The sequence below is a fragment of the Penicillium verrucosum genome (assembly GCF_028828655.1).
Source record: "Penicillium verrucosum strain IBT 35672 chromosome Unknown utg000004l_segment0_segment0, whole genome shotgun sequence".
In the NCBI taxonomy this organism is placed as follows: domain Eukaryota; kingdom Fungi; phylum Ascomycota; class Eurotiomycetes; order Eurotiales; family Aspergillaceae; genus Penicillium; species Penicillium verrucosum.
The window spans coordinates 649,041-665,629 of NW_026643213.1; the positions used below are offsets into that span (position 1 = coordinate 649,041).

A 16,589-nucleotide genomic window follows, 5' to 3' on the forward strand; every position below is an offset into this window, starting at 1 on the left:
CTCCCTCATCTTCCTTTCCCCTTCTTCTTCAGCAGTTAGCAGTTAGCACGAATACAGTTGCATTGCTCTCTCTCTCTCTTCTCCTGGCTTCCCATCACAAACCAAGCCTTCAGGTAGAGGCCCCCCGGGACCCCCTAAATTCAAGTAAGAATTAGTCTTAGTATATATAGATCAATATACCTTTATTCCCTCTCCCAAGCCAACGTATCTTACCCGGTTAATAGGCCTTATACCTAAAAACAGTATAATCTTACATACTAGTACTAGGTAAGTACCTAAAGCGAGAGCTAGAGTAAGTTATAAGAGCTAGAGCTAGAGCTAGATTAGAGCTATATTTAAATAAGAACCTATTATACTAGAGCTAGTTACCGCTTAGTATTAGTACTTTTTACTAGAACGAGTACTGCCTAGTATTATTACTAGTACCTATACTATTACTAGTGTTTATTTATTAGTTCTATATTACTATTCGATATATTTAAGGGGCTTTTCTAAAGGATTAAGGGGGTATATTAGGATCATAGTATATAACCTTATTTATTAGAACTATCATATATCAATAACCAGATAGTCTCCTCTCCTCTCTCTTCTTCTTTTCCCTTTCTTATCAATCATCATCCATTAGCAGTTAGCCTCAATACCATTACATTGCTGATCTCTTCTCTTCTCCTGACTCGCTATCAGTTGGTGTTAAGATAGACAAATTTGACACAAGAAGAGATAATGGAATAATAGGATGACGAGGAACGGTGAACTATATAGTCTAAATTGGGTGGATTTGAGCTAGAAAGAGAATGTAGAGTAGTATTTCACCCAAATGGTTCAACAAAAGCAGTATGAAGCTCGAATTATATACTTCCTCTCAAGACGTACGTCCCATAATCCGATAGAGGACAGCACACAAGATATAAAATACAGCGGCAGATATCAAGAACGAGTAAGTGCCAACCCAAGTAAATGAATAGTTCTCAGAGGGCTGGTGGTAGATATAAAAAGGCATCAAGGTGAAGAACGCACCAAATGTAAAAAACAGGATATTGACCAGGTGTAGGAGCCTTTGAACCCATAAAGGCATATTGGACAGATCTAATTCAATCGTCAATGAAAAAATAACAAGCTCCCAAATACCCATCAATGCGATGATGACAGGTAGATAGAATACTTGAAAGTGATCTATAAGGTTGGCTGTGCTATTGTAAGTGCAGATAAGCAACAAAGTGATAGTGCATATGAGCATGAAATAAATTATTGCTGCGCCGAGAGTTTGAGCATGGTCATCCCAGTTGCTGTTAGGGTCATCTAGCCTCATAGAGGTTTCAGGCGTGAAGGGGAAAACAGTCAGATTCATCGACTGGGATCTAGAATGCGAAGATTCCCAAATATGATCGCTGCAGTCTGTTACTACCCCGGGTCTCTGTTTATTAGCTAATCATATCCCGTTAGTGTCTCTGTATATCAAAGGTTCGGAGCATTGAGCATGTAGGAAGTACCGTGATTGAAGTATTTTATGATTGTAAACAGAGGTGCAAGCAGTAAAACGAGGGCCACAACCTGCCCAAACCCCCAGTCACCATCTCTCTCATCAGAGTCCTGAACCAGCTTTATGGATGTTGGCTCCCCGGGATATGGATCCACGGACTTTTTAATAATGCCCAGTATCCCGAATAGGCGCATGGTACCCCAAATGAACCCGAGTACCAGCCAGCACACCTCGTTTATTGTCAGTCCTGGAGATGAAAGAGAAACACAATTAGATAACCGAGGCACACTCACTTCTGAAAACATTGAGGACCACCCATCTAGGAAAAGACGTGCCACCAAAAAGACCGTCAGCAGAGGACGGTAGAGAAGGGTACGTTTCAGGCTTTTGTAGGAGTTGTTTGAGCAGCACCAAGTGAAAGCGATCCTCAACAAACGGCGCGCTTGCATGCTGAGCCTAGCTCTAGCTTTTCCCCAGATACTGACGGAGATAATCTTATGCAGCTTGATTATACGAGCCACAAACCCAAATATCACCAGCAGTATCGACAATACCATTGCGTAGTATGCCGTAGGTGATCTTACATCAAAGCCCGAATGACACATCGCGTGTCTAATGATGCTCCATGCCATTTCCTCGTCGGGGATTTGCCCTCCCTGCAAGGAAGACCACCAATATCCCCCCGTGAATGAGAGCCCTATAGTCAGGAGTATGACAAGAGCAGCCATACAAAACAGTCTCCATATGCGCTGGAGCGAGTGATTGTACAGATGGTTTCGGAGAAGTGTTAGGCAGGCCAAATGAGTGAGGCTGGAAAACCAGGCCAGGCCGACGATAACCATCCAGTGGTAGGATGAAATTCCCTGGTGAAGTTGCGCATACCCACTTATGAGTATTGAGAGTCCAGTTACAATCTGGAGGTCACTCATTGCGAGGATGCACTGTATGTAGTATGTCAGTTGAGTTACTTTCGGCTCAACACAAAGGGTATCTGTACCTCAATAAAGCCTTTCTCAATTTGAGCACTGATATGAAACTTGCGATCGCCCATCAATAGCTTAGGTATATGTCGCACGGTCCGCAGAATAATTTCGTCTACTGGATTTGGGCGAAATGAGTGATTCGAAGAGTCTTGATCTGTCTTCCTAAAGGGGTCCAGAGCTGGGTCGTAAACCACAAAGAAGTATATGATGATGAGCAGCACTGCAATCCCGGCAGTTGTGACATAGTTTGCAATTACCTAGGCATGAATTAGATGATGGTATTGATAATAAGTTAGCGACATACCCCTTGACCAGTGATGTCGTTGTTGTCCGGCACGGGAGGTTGCGGTCCGTCGCAATTGTATGGGGAGGGCATAATGACTCGAGCCAAAAGCAAGAGACCTTGGAATGCGGAGTAAAATGAGGCTGAGATTGCCTTTTTTTCTCTTTTCTTAATTATGTCTGCCTTGATCACGTGTTTTAGACTGTCGATCAGTAAATAAATATCCGCACAGCCCATCAGCCACGATGTTGATGTTTTGGTGGCCAGAAAACAGAGAATTCGCCCATCTACAAAAGTTACACCTATCAATATGGACGAGTGGACATGATGATGATAATAATGATAACGTCATTTGCCCGATGTAGCTCGCTCTATATATATAGTATGTTGCTATGCGGGAGTGCTGTTAGGCCTACCGATAGCTAGAAGGTGGTCGCCTGCCCACTAGGCCCCCGTTAGGGAACTCACCTTACAAGTTTCTGATCAGTCGTCCTCGAATGAAAAGATGTAAAATATATAAAAGAAATGCACGGATGTAAACATAATAAACACAATTTTACCCCTGATCGCGGGTAGCCGCATTTGATACCCTCTATCGTTCAGCCCTCCCGACCAAATCTTTTAGTGTCAATCCACGGATTTACTCGCAGTTCATTCCGACCTTAACGATAACCTCTCGGTCCTCGCGAAGTTCGATTTCCGGTAAAAATTATGGAGGCAATAAATTAAAGTCGTTCATCTGATCCAACAACCCGAACCCAATATCGATCCTATTTGGTGGGATACCTATTCTAGGGGGTCCTCAGACGAATGGGGCCTCTGCAAGAACCTGGTCTCCCAATATGGGCCAGTCTTGGAGGAGCGTTACGAAACCTGGGTCACCACATCAGATATTGACAAAAATGGCCCGCCTAGGAGCCACACTGTTACGCATTCCTACCACCTATTCGGCCTGGATCCAATTTCCAGGACCTCGGCTTTATTCCGGCAAGCAGTCTTCATACCTGAATGACATCGCCACATTATTGAAAAGCATGAAATGCATATTATTCTCGATGTGTATGGTGGGATCAATCGATCGACTATCGGCGAAGCTGCTGGTCATTGGGGTTGGTTCCATAACCAGACTCATTTCGAGTACTCGATGCAAGTCATAGATGCTATAATTTCATTCATCCAAAACTCTGGTCACCCAGAGTCTTATACTCTCGAACCTTTGAGCAAACCGCCGATAACCGCAATCTGTCGGTTTTTGGAACCCCTGCTGCTCTTTCTGATAAGGGCGCCGCGTGGATCTTGAAGTATATCCCCGCTGTGCTTGATCGTGTGGCTAGTGTGAATACTGTTTTTCAGGCATCAACTCACACGGAATAATTTGGCCCCCATCTACGGCCCCGTCTGGATTTTAGCGTGGATCTTGAGGCTTAAGTTTTGGAAGTGCCCCTGAAAATTCGGGGGCCGTTTATTAGCTCCATACTTGTTTTATTTTCTTTTCTATCGAAGACACACCTCCTCGCCTTTCATCTCCCATTATTCCTAGGGGTAATTTACTTCGACTGTTCTTGTCGCTCTTTCTCAAATTCTTAACAGAATGGCCTCCATCCTTCACCTCTTTGCGTTGTCCGCTGCTTTGGGCCAGGTGACTGCTACCTTCGATCTCAACACTGCTGGTCCTAGTTGGGACTATACAACAAAGGACTTAGCAGACACGACCTCGCAAGCTTGCAAAGACGCCTATAGCGCCAGTATCAACTGCGATGAAACCCTCCTCAAGATCGTGGCCTCTATGGATCCCGACTTCGACCCGCAATCGTCGGACCTGCAGGCTATGTGCACAACAACATGCAGTGATTCATTGACCCAGTATATCAAGAAAGTCAATGCTGCATGCGACAAGGACGGCGATCTAGCCGGGATTTCCAGCGGGAACAAGAATATCTATCAGGCTCCCGTTGCCACCGTGGGCGAGGTGTTCCAGTACAAATACGGCCAAGCTTGTGCCAAGAGCGGGTGAGTTCCGTACATAGTGTGATTTCCTCGGGGTATATATGCTTAGATGTTATTTTTGCAGGTCTGACTACTGCTACTTGACCTATCCCGAAAGCGACGATTGGGCCAAAACCGACTTCCCGTGTAGCGACAAGTGTGCAGTTCAGTTTTTCCAAAACGCCCACGAGCAACCTGGCTCGGCATATTTCTTCAGCTACTTTTCTCTTGGTAACCAGTCCTCATACTGGGAGGATACCTTTGCCGGTGGTTGGGAGACTGTGGTTCAATGCGGCGATGGTGGAAGCAATGTAAGCTCCGTTAGCGCAAGTTCGACGAAGACCGATATCGTTAACATCACATCTTCCACCAGCTCAATTAGCAACACATTGGCTATTTCTCCGACCTCAACGCCGACTGCTGCGGTGTCAACCGCCGTGCCGGTTCGGTCTGCCTCTGAGAGTACTTCAACTACAGCCACTGGTGGTGCTTCGAGGCTCAGAGCTTCCTTTTTGCTTTTTTAGGATTCTATTTCTGAGCATAAAAGTTCACCTTAGGTATTTTCAAATCTAGTATAATGATAGAAGCTCAGAGATTCATCTCCATTCCGTTCAAGTATTGAAGTACATCATCATCTTATCAGATTCACGCGTGACACCGTACTCCTCCCCATCCACGACGAAGGGTGTGTATCCAGCGGAGCGGAACTCTTTTGAATATTCGTATTCCGTCGCAAGGGAGACTGCCTCGCCGTCAAACCAATTACAGGAGTAGTCTGCGTCGCCGTAGATCAGTGCAACGCGTACAGGTCGCGAGTGGAGGGCTTCGAGGAAATCGGGGTATACGAAGTCTCTGGTTTGATCACTAGAGGATATTGGCGTTGGAGTTCGTGTAGTTTACGTCGACACCGATGGCATCTAGTACGGAAGCTTGGTTGAGGTATTCGAGGTAATATTTTGGAGGCGTTGGGTCGTCGGCAGGGTGACGGATATCGTAGCTTCCGCGTCCACTAAGGAAATGGTATAGGCCCTCTATAGGAAGGTGTGAGAAAACCTTCATGGGAAAGGAAGGAGCAATGGGTCGAGACATACCAACATTATCGCGATATATATTTGTAGCTTCGGAACAAATTGAGAGGTCTGCGATTGAAGTTCGTTTCTATACAGAGACTGACTCTGCCAAGCTCATTGGAAGGTATCAACTATCGTTTGATACAACGGCTCCAAGATTGCATCAAGTGAAGATTCCATTATTTCGTTATAATGAATCCCTGGATGTTACCGATATATCCAAATACTCAACCATCTTGTCCCTGGCACGCTCAACCTGATCCTGTACATCGAGATCCCAAAGCCACTTCAAACGCCGATCAAGCGTTTCCCTCAACTTCACCGGATCATCACGAACCCCATCAAAACACAGACAAAAGATATGCGCATTTATGTGATGGTTAGTAAGAAAATGACTGTATCTAGGTACGTCCGACGTCGGGAGTTAGACAAGAGGGGTACAAATCTTTGAATACGGCACTTTTGGAATAGAAGATGGGTGATTGGACAGGCGTCAGGGAAGTGGGCTATCAGACATCCCGCGGTGGTGTCCTCGATCTGCACTGCTAGCGGCGTGCGTATAGTTTGCCGAGAAATGCACAGCATGGATAGAGGGTCCTAGATCGTGAGGTACGTATTGATATCCACGGTGCCTACAGGGGTCACTCTTGAAGGGAGAAGTTTATATTGACATTAAAGTTGAAAGGGTACGTGATAGCGCCAATCGTCACAAATTGTGCGTTTGCGTGTGCAACTCTAATCTGCCATATCTGTCTCATTCCATGAGACGAGAGAGCGAACATGAACTCGATATGTAGCTCAGCGCGGTGGCCTTGGTCGAAGTCGCGATCCTGTCGCGGGGATGCTGCATTGACATGTGTAAAAGAATCGACAAGCCCTGGGGCACATACCCATTTAGGCAGTCTAGAATATATGGAGAAAAAAATGAAACCCGCTAGAAAGAAAATGGTGGAAAAAGTTGCATATTGTGGCAACATAAAAACAAATCAAATCATAGGGGCAGTGACAACTCGTTGACGCTCCCATTTCGGAGGACCGAACGGATCATCCCAATCGGAGTCGGTGTCCTCAATACCAGTGCGCTTATCATCTGACCTCAGCGCTGAAGAGCTATCAGAGTCATCTAGTGCGCGACGGAAGCGTAGGAACTGCCGCGACTCCGTGGAATGCGCGGGCTGCATGCCCATGCCTACACCCGACTGCATGGACTCGAGAGCTGTGCGCTGCAGATCACGGATATCATCGCGCAAACCGCCAACTTGTGTCTCGAGGTTTCTGCGGGCTGTTTGTTCACGACGCAGGAGCGTGACTAGCGTGCTATATTGCTCGATCGAGACGCCGTGGTAGTCGGACAGGGATGAGGCGGATGGGGCGGGGCGGAGGGTGCGCGAGGCCATTGTGTCTGCGCGGATGGTGCTCGTGCTGGAGGGGCGGGTGGAGATGTTTGGAAGCGGGCTTGGGGAATCGTCGCGGTCGCTTGCGGAGAGGAATGCGGTGTGTTTGTTGCGCATGTGAGGGGGAAGGAGTCTGCTGAAGGGGGGTGTCGGGGGCGCGATGGTTTTTCGGTGGGGTTTTCGGGGCCGTTGGTTTGCATTCGCGCAATGGCGAATTCCAAATCAATTAGTTTCACTTCGAGTGTGGTCAACCGCTGTTCCAGGGTGACGCTGTCATCTTGCTGCATTGTGTTGACTAGACTTGCGAGGTTTGATGGTAGACTGGGTGGTTGTGTTGTTTGCTCGACTTCCATCAAAGATGGATCGGCGGACATTCGGGTCACACTGGTTACTGTTGTTCCCGATGAGGGACGACCCGAATGTCCACTATTAGAGCTTTCGTCTAGTGGCGGGGACTGCGAGTCAGGAACCGAAGCTGGCCGAGCCGCGGATGATGTGCGCTGTGGCCAAGAGGTCATGATCTCTGGCATGTTATCTGTCATTTCGCGCAATGCATCTGTGCTCCTTGATAAGCGGTGGGAGAGCAAGCTGTGCCTACGCTCTGGGACATGGCTCCTATCCTCTTGCGGATCGGATATTGCTATTGACGCCACGGCAAACCGAGATTCATCGTCTGAAAAAACCACGCTAGGAAGAGTTGCGCGTCTTCGACGTGGCTGCATGCTACCCGGCATTGAATCGCGCAGTGTGGCAGATGAAAGGGGAGATAGTGGAGACAGAAGCGGCGACAGATGTGTTTCTGCAAGCTGCAGGTTCTCCGCCGATAGTGGACTGCCCCGGTGTGAATTCAAATTCAGAGGAGGCGGCACAGCCAACAATGATCTTCCTTTCGCTGGTCCTGATTTTCGCATCGGTGGCGTTGCAAAAGTGGATTCGTATGGGTTCTCCTCTAGTTCATCTGCTTGACTTTGTCTTTTGCGGTTGAAGATCTTGCGCATGACTGTTTTCAATGTGCTTCCCGTTCGGCGATGAGCAATGGATGGGTTGGAATGGGAGTGCGACTGAAATTCCATTGACGGCAGCGCCGTGTCATCGTTGTCTCCCATGTAAGATGCAGGGTTCGAGCCGGAGCGCTCTCCACGGGGAGAAGATCGTTGTGGAATACTCCGAACAGACTCGCTGCCAGCGCTCGCTATAGATCGTGGTTGTCTTGACATGATGACGGAGTATTGAAGGTCGTAATCGACAAATAGTAGGTATAGAAGGTACGGGTGGGATATCGACTCTGATCATTACAAGCAATATGGGTATATGGCGGAAAAGAAAAGGAAAAAAAAAGAGATTCAAGCGAGTGTCGGGAAATAAATATCGAAGGGTATCAACAGGTATAACGAATTCGAATAAAGGCTGGATTTAGTCGACTGAGACTATGGAAAGCTATCAAACGCAAGTTAGCTGAAGAACCAAGGTGGTACAAACGGAACATACAGTGTCGGATATAATCAGGAACATAATGATCAGAGTTGTTCCCGTTTGCCAGTCTCATAAGAAACAAAGAGAGAAGAAGAAGAAAAAAAGGACAAAGGCTGAGTGGGGGAGAAGAAACAAAGGGGAGAGAGAAGTTGGAGATTAGGGAGAGACAAGAGAGGAAGAGAGGAGAGAGGAGAGAGGAGAGAAAGAGAGAGAGAGACAGCTATTATCCCCACACCTGGAAGTTGCTTCACACCAAATAATAAAAGATAAATCATGTAACTATATATTATATTGTTTATATTTTGTATTGTATAGTTATAGTTCTATTTTCTACCTTATCCCTTCTACCTTCTATTATCCTTCCACACAGAAAAAGAATGAAAGTGGAATGTTCTGAAACACAGATACTATTATCCGCACTAACTACATATGCACGGAGTAGCCCAAGTGACACGACACAGTTTCAACAGTTTCAACTCCAATTAGTCCAATTAGTTAGTCCATTACCCCATTATCCCATTAGCCCACGTCTGTGTCTTTGTGCCAGCACCCCTCAGCCGTGGCCCTCATTCCTGGATTGGCAGGAGAAAGAAAAGAATCCGCCTAATTCTGTTTCGGGAAATGCATCTCCGACACCTCATTACAGAAATGATCGTCTAACTGGATGTTTCAAAATACCTTATCTTCGTCTCTCAAACTCCCTTCGGGGGGAGGAAAAGTATTTGAGTTGTTTAAGTCTTCCCCCCTACTCCTCATCCCTTACATAGGCCGTGCACCCGGGACTAAATTTAACCTTGGAGAATATCCCGTCTATGCCGCGTCTAAGAGAGAGATCGACAGTGTTCTGGAACAAGCAAAATGGGGATTCTCAATCTACACCGAAAATTCCCGAAGACTATAGTAAATCTCCAGCGTCGGGGTATCGTAGGTCGGCATGTTCTTCCAGGAAATCCATCCAGTGCTTCAGGAAGCCACTCCCACTATAAAAAACAAAACAATGTTGATCAGCATGAAACCCTCAAACCAAAATGGCTCATCCCGTACTTACCGACTGATCGTCTCCGAGTCTCCGCAAATACACAAATGCCGCTTGGGCCGCGTCATGGCAACTATATGCAGCATAGTTAGCAATATATCGAATGTCCTGCAGGTACAACATACGGAAAACGCCCGCAAGAAGAAAAGGGGGAAAAGCATATACCATTTAATCGTCGCTTCTCGCCAAGGAACCCCACTTCGTGTTCCCCATTGCTGCGCACTAAGCTCACCACAACAGCTTCTTTCTCACGGCCCTGGAATCCATCCACACTGCCAAGTTCAAGGCCGGGGTATTTCTCTCGTAACATCCGCGACAGTAGCGCCAATTGCCCGTTGTAAGGGGTGATCACGGCAATGCCCTCGGGTCTGACACCCGCGTCAATCAGATTGTCCACGTGCCGAGCAACGACCATGGCTTCCATTTCGTTGCTTTTGCTGTCGCCAAGCAAGGCTCCCTTTTTGCTAATCTCATCCTCTGCCTTTTCGGGAAAATCTCCACCTTGCGTGTCCCAGAAGACCAGGGGTTCCTGCGTGTCGTCTGTGCCTTCTACCTCGTATGGTAGGTCGATCAGTAAACGGGCTTTCACCGCGTCGCTGGCGATCAGCTTGCCCTCGTAAAGTTCGTCGGAGGGAAAGCGCATGATCTTCTCATGCATGCGATATTGGGTGGTTAACATGCGTTTAATCCCCGGTCCATGCAGGGCTAATAGACGATCGAATAATGTGCGTTCAAGAGAGACACCCTTCAATGTCTCGGTGTCGCTGTCCGTCCTTTCATCAGTGTCCTTCGAAGGTTCATCCTTGGACTTCTGTCCAGTAGACTTGACGGTCGGTGGTAATTGCAGATGATCACCGGCAAGGACCACCTTTTCTGCACCGAGAAGTGAAATCCAACATTGTGCTTCGAGGGCTTGACTCGCCTCGTCAATAATCACAACGTCAAACTTCTGGTTCTTGAGTTGGTGGCCTCCAGCCCCATGTAGAGTAGCCAATACCACGCTACTCTCGCGCACCAGGTTATCCACGCATTTAGACTCGCGCTGTCGGAACTCCTTCCGGAGTAGCTTCAACTCGTCATAAATACCTCGTCGTTCGCGACCAGACCTGGTCTTGCGAATACTAGCCTGCTTTTCATCAATCTCCTTGCGAATATCCTTCACAATACCCCCGGCATCAGAGGTCTGTGTAAGAACTTCAAGGGAATGCTCAAGAACAGAAGGAAGCAAACGAGCCGGATGCCCGATGCGCACAACAGGAACCTTCTTAGGGGCCAATCGTTCGACAATATTATCAACAGAAACGTTCGACGGTCCACAGACAAGAACCCGCTTATTGCGCTGAACAAATTGCAAAATCAATTCAATGAGCGTATGCGTCTTTCCTGTCCCAGGCGGACCATGAATTAAAGCAATATCCCGCGAAGCCAGCGCAAACCGAATAGCATCCTTTTGCGAATCGTTCAGCGTGGGATCAGTGAACTCCACAGGCCCACAAGCCTCAGTATCCAGCTGCAGCGGCGTGGTATGCCCAAACGCGACGCGCATGAAATGCGAGTACTCAGTCCCAATCATCTTGACCATCTTCTCCATAGTTTGTCTCATCCTAGTCCGAAGTCAGTAACGCATCCAGTAATCCCAAATCCAAATCCAAATCCAAATCCAAATCCAAATTCAATACTCCAACCAACATACCTCCTATACGTAACATCATTGGCAAGCTTAATAGCCCACACCTTCTTCCCCCAAAGCTCCTCAACAGCCTCATCATCCTCCTTCGACATCCCCCCACCACCCTGCCGCCCAAACGCAATCCACACAGCTCGATCACCAGTCCGTGTAACAACGCCCTCAACCCCCTTCTCCGCGTCTTTGTCTTTTTCCTTATCTTTGTCTTTCCCGCCGACCTTCTTCCCCGCCCCCGCCACATCACTAACTCTCACAACATCCCCGACACGAATCCCATGCGACCCAAGACGAGGCGTCCCATCTGCAGCTCGGGATTCTTCCGATGCGACTGCTGGATCCGGGGCGAACTCGCCGACGACGCGCCCACCGAGACCGGTTCGGCACTGTGAGAGGATGAGGCCTGTTAGGGCGTAGCCGGTCGCTTGAAGAGTTCGACGGGTTGCAGGGGAGACTGTTGCGGCTGTGCTGGCGAGTTTTGAGGAGGAGACTTCGGCGGCGTGTTCTTCGTGGAGGAGGGTGAGTTGGGTTGAGGCGAAGAGGGGATTGAGATTGGGGTTGGAGGGGGCATTTTGGGTGGTGCGGGATGCGTGGAGCTTGGAGTTGGGATCTTTGGAGAGTAAATGGGTGTTCTCATAGATAGATTGAAAGTCCTCCGTTTGGTTGGTGTCGATTGACTTCCACGGGTTGGTGGTTGGAGCTTGATTCGGGGAGGGACCGGGGATAAAGAAGCTTCAAGTTGCTTATCTCCGAGATCGGAATTTGATTGGCTGCGGGTTTGGAGGATTCAATGTTGTCTACAACATACGGGTGTACAAGCATGACGTATTCAGACAATCTCATCCAGCTAAGAGAAGAACCAACAGCCCAGGGAACGATAGCCACTGTTCTCGAAATACAAGTACATCTCCGTATACACATTTTACTCCTTCCAGTGCATTTTGTGCAAACTGTTACCCTGAGCAGGTGATATTCTCTTATTCCATTTGCTTCACCAAACGATAGCCGTCTACAACGGATTTCAATCAGTCCCTAAAGGCTCATATAGTGGAATGTCCCCCAAGTCGAAAGGAAACGCCCAATAACTGGTCGCAACATATCTTCCGACATATATCCAGTCGTTGGAGCGTCCGTATAGAGAATCCCAACGAGCAAGCCTCTACCAGCGAGCGAGAACGGGGTCGACGAGGCGTACCTTGGTCAGCCCCGTCCTAGCTCCCGGAAGATCGCATTTGTCTTTTGGATACTATGGCATGTGATAGGCGAAGCGAAGCGCCGAAGATTGTGCATGGGGACCAACGAAGACAACGAGAATTCAGAAATAGAGCATCTCCAGCCACCGGCTGCCCCAGTGGGCACAAATCCAAACAGAGGAATAATCTTGGAAGGTCGCATCAAAGAAATATTAGCGGTGTTTAGCGCATGCGCCTTAGCGATAATTCTGATTCAAAGCGACATATTTCCAGAGGCTGGGGTGTATTCGACGAAGAATACATGTGTAATTATATCGGACCATTGTAAGAAAGCCGTACCAAGGGGGTACGCCGGAGCCACGTTCTCTCATCCAGAGAAGGACGGACGGTATACATTAAACCAGTAATTCAGAAGCAGACAAATGCGAATCAAGAAGCCTCAATCTTGACCTTGGGCTCATCGATCTCAGGACTCTTCTTAACCTTCAGCATCGTCGGCTCAAGCCCTCGAATCTCACTCTTACAAAGTCGCAAGCCAGCCAGATCACAATCCCCACAGCGACGCTTAACGGGCAGACAAACCGTTTGTCCGAGGCCAACAAGCAACTTATTAATCTCATGCCACTTCTCGAGCGGCAACCACGATTGGAGCGCTTTTCTCGTCTCCTCGGGGGTTTTAGTCTTATTCCAACCCCAGAGGTTGGTAATACGATGAACATGCACATCAACACCAATCCCCATGTGTTTGCCCCATGCCGCGCTCAAACAGAGGTAGGCCATTTTGGGTCCTACGCCGGGGAGCGCCATGAGGCCTTCCGGCGTGGAGGGGATATCGCCGTTATGCTGGTCTCGCAGGATCAGCGCGGTAGCTTTGATGTATTTTGTTTTATTGTTGTGGAAGCCGACTGTGTGGATTAGTTCGTTTAGTCGCGTTGGCTCCACCGCTAGGATGTTGGTTAGGTTCAGGGTACTGTCGACAGGTTTTGAATCCTCGTCTTCTTGTTTGATTTTGATATCTTCAGCCAGCGCAGTGTCGTCTCCGAGTTCCGTGTGAAGACGCTGCATTGCTACCGCTGTGACCGTGTCTTTCGTCTGGGATGAGAGCATCAACGCGATAAGGGTCTGGAATCGACGGTCTATTAATGATGATGCCCGCCAGTATAGCTCCGAGCAGCCCATTGTGTCTACCGGTGCAGTCGGGTTGTCTGCCCTCATCTTTTTCACGATCTCGTACATCGCCTCCCAGTTGGACGGCGGCTCAACTTTAACCGAGCCGTCGTTGTCGTGGATTGTTCGGGCCGGGACTCGTCTTTGTTTGGGTGTCACGGTTGGTTTCTGGTCGGGCTCATCCTTCACAATGGGTTTGCGTTGTATTCGAGGACTTGAACTTTGCTTGAGGGCTCGCGGGTTTAGGGGGCTCGCGCTACGCTTTCGGCGCTTCAACGGCGGTTCAAGGAGGTCTTCGATATCGGCTGTGTCGGCCTCGGAAAGGGAAGATTCATCATCGCTCTTGATGGGACACAGACCGGGCGTTACCGAGACATCTTCTGTCTTCGGCTCTGTCTTGACGGTCGGAGTCGCATTTGCGTTGTGGGCGAAACTTTTCAAAGCGCTCGCATTGGAGCTACGCGTTTGTCGTCGGATAGGGGGTGAGAGTGCCTCCAGCACCTTCGCGGTGTCCCTGGAAGTGCGAGAAGTGCGCATGGTCAATTAATCTTAATCAATTAACAGAGACCGAATAAACAGAAAATGACCTCGGGACCAGGGGATTTCACGTGAGAAGATGATCGATCCATGGGTGTGGGTCGGGCAGAATTTCCCCAACCTCGGCGATCGCAGTGCCGACCGACTTTCCCAAACTCCGTGGGGAGGCGCACTTCAACTACAACATACACATATAATCTATACAACCTACCACATTCCACATGACCTCTTCTATCTCTGCGTCAAAGCGGCTCAGGCAAGAGCTGAAGGCTGCTATCAAGGAAGGGGAAAATGAAACATACCTGTACCTCCGAACGGTCGATTCAGACGACCTACTACACTGGGAAGCTGTATTGAAGGGTCCAAAAGAATCACTATACGAAGGTAAGTTCACTAGGCTCGGGGAATCTGAGCCGATCTAACGCGAAAACAGGTGGACTTTGGCACCTCAGTATTGAAGTCCCGGAAAATTACCCTATTGCGCCGCCGATCATCCGCTTCACGACGAAGATTGTGCACCCGAATATCGACTTCAACACGGGCAAGATCTGTTTGCCGCTCTTGGATGACGGATGGAGGCCGGCTGTGACTCTCGAGACCACACTAAAGGCTATTCAGTGGCTGCTGAGCGATCCGAATCCAGATTCCCCGCTAAATGTTGACATCGCGGTTCTACTACGCAACGAGGATATTGCGGGCTGGGAGAGTGTTACCCGGTACTGGATGGAGGAGGAGCAGTGGAATGAACGTCAGAATCTTGTACGATGATAACGGTTTCTCGGAACCAGTTGAGACATTCGGACCGCACATACCGCACCACCGTGCACATTCCGATCATCTCGGATACCTTTTACCCACTACATATACGAATCAACGAATCTCTACGGTCAATAACCTAAGGAGTTTAATAATGGAGCACAATTTTTGCATTATCTTCAAAGTGAAGAGTAAACATGGACTAAAGGTTAATCACATGAAATATTAGCGTGTGCTTCGCGCCATAAATGTTTGAGACCGCTGTGTAAAACACGATAACAGGCCAAATGAGGCAGATATTGAATGCCGGATTGAACGCCCAAGAGAGATAAGGAGAGACATGAGTATCGTCACGGGTCATGCGGAAAAGATAGTACAATGACTGAATGTCATGAGGATGCAGAGCCAATGCGATGTGCTGGAGAACGCCGTTCAAAAAGATAAAAGATGCGAGCAGGCGATGAGGCAAAACTGATCATCCACTACAGAGCCATTGCGACCACGACGGCGCCACCGACGATGGCGACAACCTCACGAGCCATACCGGTAGCCACCGCAGCAACATTAGTCTGCAGACCGGGCTTACCAGCGGTGGTTGCGCCTGCGGCCTTGTCGGTTGCCGAAGGGGTGATCACCGTGATAGAGGTGATGGTGCTCAGACTGCCGTCGGGCATGGTGGTCGTGCTCTCGAAGGTGGAAGTGCTCAAGCTGGTGTGGGTAGAGGTAGTTGATTGACTATCGGTGGTTGAGGTAGACGAGGTGGACGAAGTGCTCCGAGTAGTCGATAGGGTGGAAGGAACACTAGTAGTGGTCCGAGTAGTCTGAGTGGTCTCAGTAGTCTCAGTAGGGGTAGTGGTCGGCTGAGCAGTAGTAGTCTTGGTTGAGACCGTGCTGGTGGTCTCGGTGGAGACGGACGCAGAGGTGGCAGAGCTGGTCTTGCCGGTGGTCTCGCTGGTGGTCTCGCTGGTGTTCTCACTGGTGGTCTCACTGGTGGGCTCACTGGTGCTGGTTTCACTAGCCGAGGTGGCCGAGGTGACGGTTGGCTGGGCGCTTGTAGTGGGCTCAGTGTTAGAGGCCGAGGTGGTCTCACTGGTCTGACTGGTCTCAGCAGCTGTGGTGGCGGGCTCAGAGGTTGGTTCGATGCTGGGAGTAGTCACCGTAGGAACCGTGACTGGGGTTGTGTCAGGGCTGGCAGTGGCATTATCCTGACGCTTAGCAAGCTTGATAAGGCTGGCAATAGTGGGTTCTTCAGCTTGCAGAGCCTCGGCGGCTTTAAGGTCAGTCGGGAAGACTCCATGACGGAATTTGGTGGAGATAGCATGCAGAGCATCATGGAGGTTGACTTCCTTGATGTCGGCAAGCCCTTGGGAAGACTCACTTGACGAAGTCCCCTGCACTGCATCTGCTGCGAAAACCGCAGACAGAGCGAGCAGTGTCACAAAGAGCAATTGAAGAAAGTTGGTACGCAACATTATGGTAGATTGAAGATCGGTGGATCTTGCTGATAAGATGAGGAGTTGGGTAAAGACAATGAAGAGAGAGAGAGG

At 48.8% G+C, this 16,589-nt stretch overlaps 10 protein-coding genes across 10 annotated transcripts; 3 read left to right on the forward strand and 7 right to left on the reverse strand.

Moving 5' to 3' along the window:
- Window positions 1-862: 862 nt before the first annotated feature.
- N7516_009702 (uncharacterized protein) lies at window positions 863-2,839 on the reverse strand (the record flags this gene model as incomplete). Its single annotated transcript, XM_057222421.1, has 5 exons — window positions 863-1,425; window positions 1,491-1,710; window positions 1,774-2,421; window positions 2,478-2,720; window positions 2,768-2,839. 5 exons carry the CDS (start codon window positions 2,837-2,839, stop codon window positions 863-865), a joined length of 1,746 nt encoding a protein of 581 aa, XP_057069642.1.
- Window positions 2,840-3,785: 946 nt separating this feature from the next.
- Window positions 3,786-4,120, forward strand: N7516_009703 (uncharacterized protein; the record flags this gene model as incomplete). Its single annotated transcript, XM_057222422.1, is given in 2 exon segments — window positions 3,786-3,933; window positions 3,945-4,120. 2 exon segments carry the CDS (start codon window positions 3,786-3,788, stop codon window positions 4,118-4,120), a joined length of 324 nt encoding a protein of 107 aa, XP_057069643.1.
- A 217-nt stretch (window positions 4,121-4,337) lies between these two features.
- Window positions 4,338-5,256, forward strand: N7516_009704 (uncharacterized protein; the record flags this gene model as incomplete). The annotated part of the gene is made up of 2 exons (XM_057222423.1): window positions 4,338-4,756; window positions 4,818-5,256. 2 exons carry the CDS (start codon window positions 4,338-4,340, stop codon window positions 5,254-5,256), a joined length of 858 nt encoding a protein of 285 aa, XP_057069644.1.
- An 87-nt stretch (window positions 5,257-5,343) lies between these two features.
- On the reverse strand, window positions 5,344-5,966 carry N7516_009705 (uncharacterized protein; the record flags this gene model as incomplete). Its single annotated transcript, XM_057222424.1, has 2 exons — window positions 5,344-5,596; window positions 5,935-5,966. 2 exons carry the CDS (start codon window positions 5,964-5,966, stop codon window positions 5,344-5,346), a joined length of 285 nt encoding a protein of 94 aa, XP_057069645.1.
- A 477-nt stretch (window positions 5,967-6,443) lies between these two features.
- On the reverse strand, window positions 6,444-6,696 carry N7516_009706 (uncharacterized protein; the record flags this gene model as incomplete). Its single annotated transcript, XM_057222425.1, has 2 exons — window positions 6,444-6,646; window positions 6,693-6,696. 2 exons carry the CDS (start codon window positions 6,694-6,696, stop codon window positions 6,444-6,446), a joined length of 207 nt encoding a protein of 68 aa, XP_057069646.1.
- Window positions 6,697-6,788: 92 nt separating this feature from the next.
- Window positions 6,789-8,413, reverse strand: N7516_009707 (uncharacterized protein; the record flags this gene model as incomplete). Its single annotated transcript, XM_057222426.1, has 2 exons — window positions 6,789-7,329; window positions 7,449-8,413. 2 exons carry the CDS (start codon window positions 8,411-8,413, stop codon window positions 6,789-6,791), a joined length of 1,506 nt encoding a protein of 501 aa, XP_057069647.1.
- Window positions 8,414-9,564: 1,151 nt separating this feature from the next.
- Window positions 9,565-12,211, reverse strand: N7516_009708 (putative DNA helicase; the record flags this gene model as incomplete). The annotated part of the gene is made up of 5 exons (XM_057222427.1): window positions 9,565-9,649; window positions 9,718-9,778; window positions 9,871-11,309; window positions 11,399-12,121; window positions 12,198-12,211. 5 exons carry the CDS (start codon window positions 12,209-12,211, stop codon window positions 9,565-9,567), a joined length of 2,322 nt encoding a protein of 773 aa, XP_057069648.1.
- Window positions 12,212-13,011: 800 nt separating this feature from the next.
- On the reverse strand, window positions 13,012-14,286 carry N7516_009709 (endonuclease III domain-containing protein; the record flags this gene model as incomplete). Its single annotated transcript, XM_057222428.1, has 1 exon — window positions 13,012-14,286. The coding sequence occupies one exon, from the start codon at window positions 14,284-14,286 to the stop codon at window positions 13,012-13,014; it is 1,275 nt and encodes a 424-aa protein (XP_057069649.1).
- A 221-nt stretch (window positions 14,287-14,507) lies between these two features.
- pex4 (putative ubiquitin conjugating enzyme (UbcJ)) lies at window positions 14,508-15,054 on the forward strand (the record flags this gene model as incomplete). The annotated part of the gene is made up of 2 exons (XM_057222429.1): window positions 14,508-14,670; window positions 14,720-15,054. 2 exons carry the CDS (start codon window positions 14,508-14,510, stop codon window positions 15,052-15,054), a joined length of 498 nt encoding a protein of 165 aa, XP_057069650.1.
- A 470-nt stretch (window positions 15,055-15,524) lies between these two features.
- N7516_009711 (putative GPI anchored cell wall protein (Dan4)) lies at window positions 15,525-16,514 on the reverse strand (the record flags this gene model as incomplete). The annotated part of the gene is made up of 1 exon (XM_057222430.1): window positions 15,525-16,514. The coding sequence occupies one exon, from the start codon at window positions 16,512-16,514 to the stop codon at window positions 15,525-15,527; it is 990 nt and encodes a 329-aa protein (XP_057069651.1).
- Window positions 16,515-16,589: the final 75 nt, after the last annotated feature.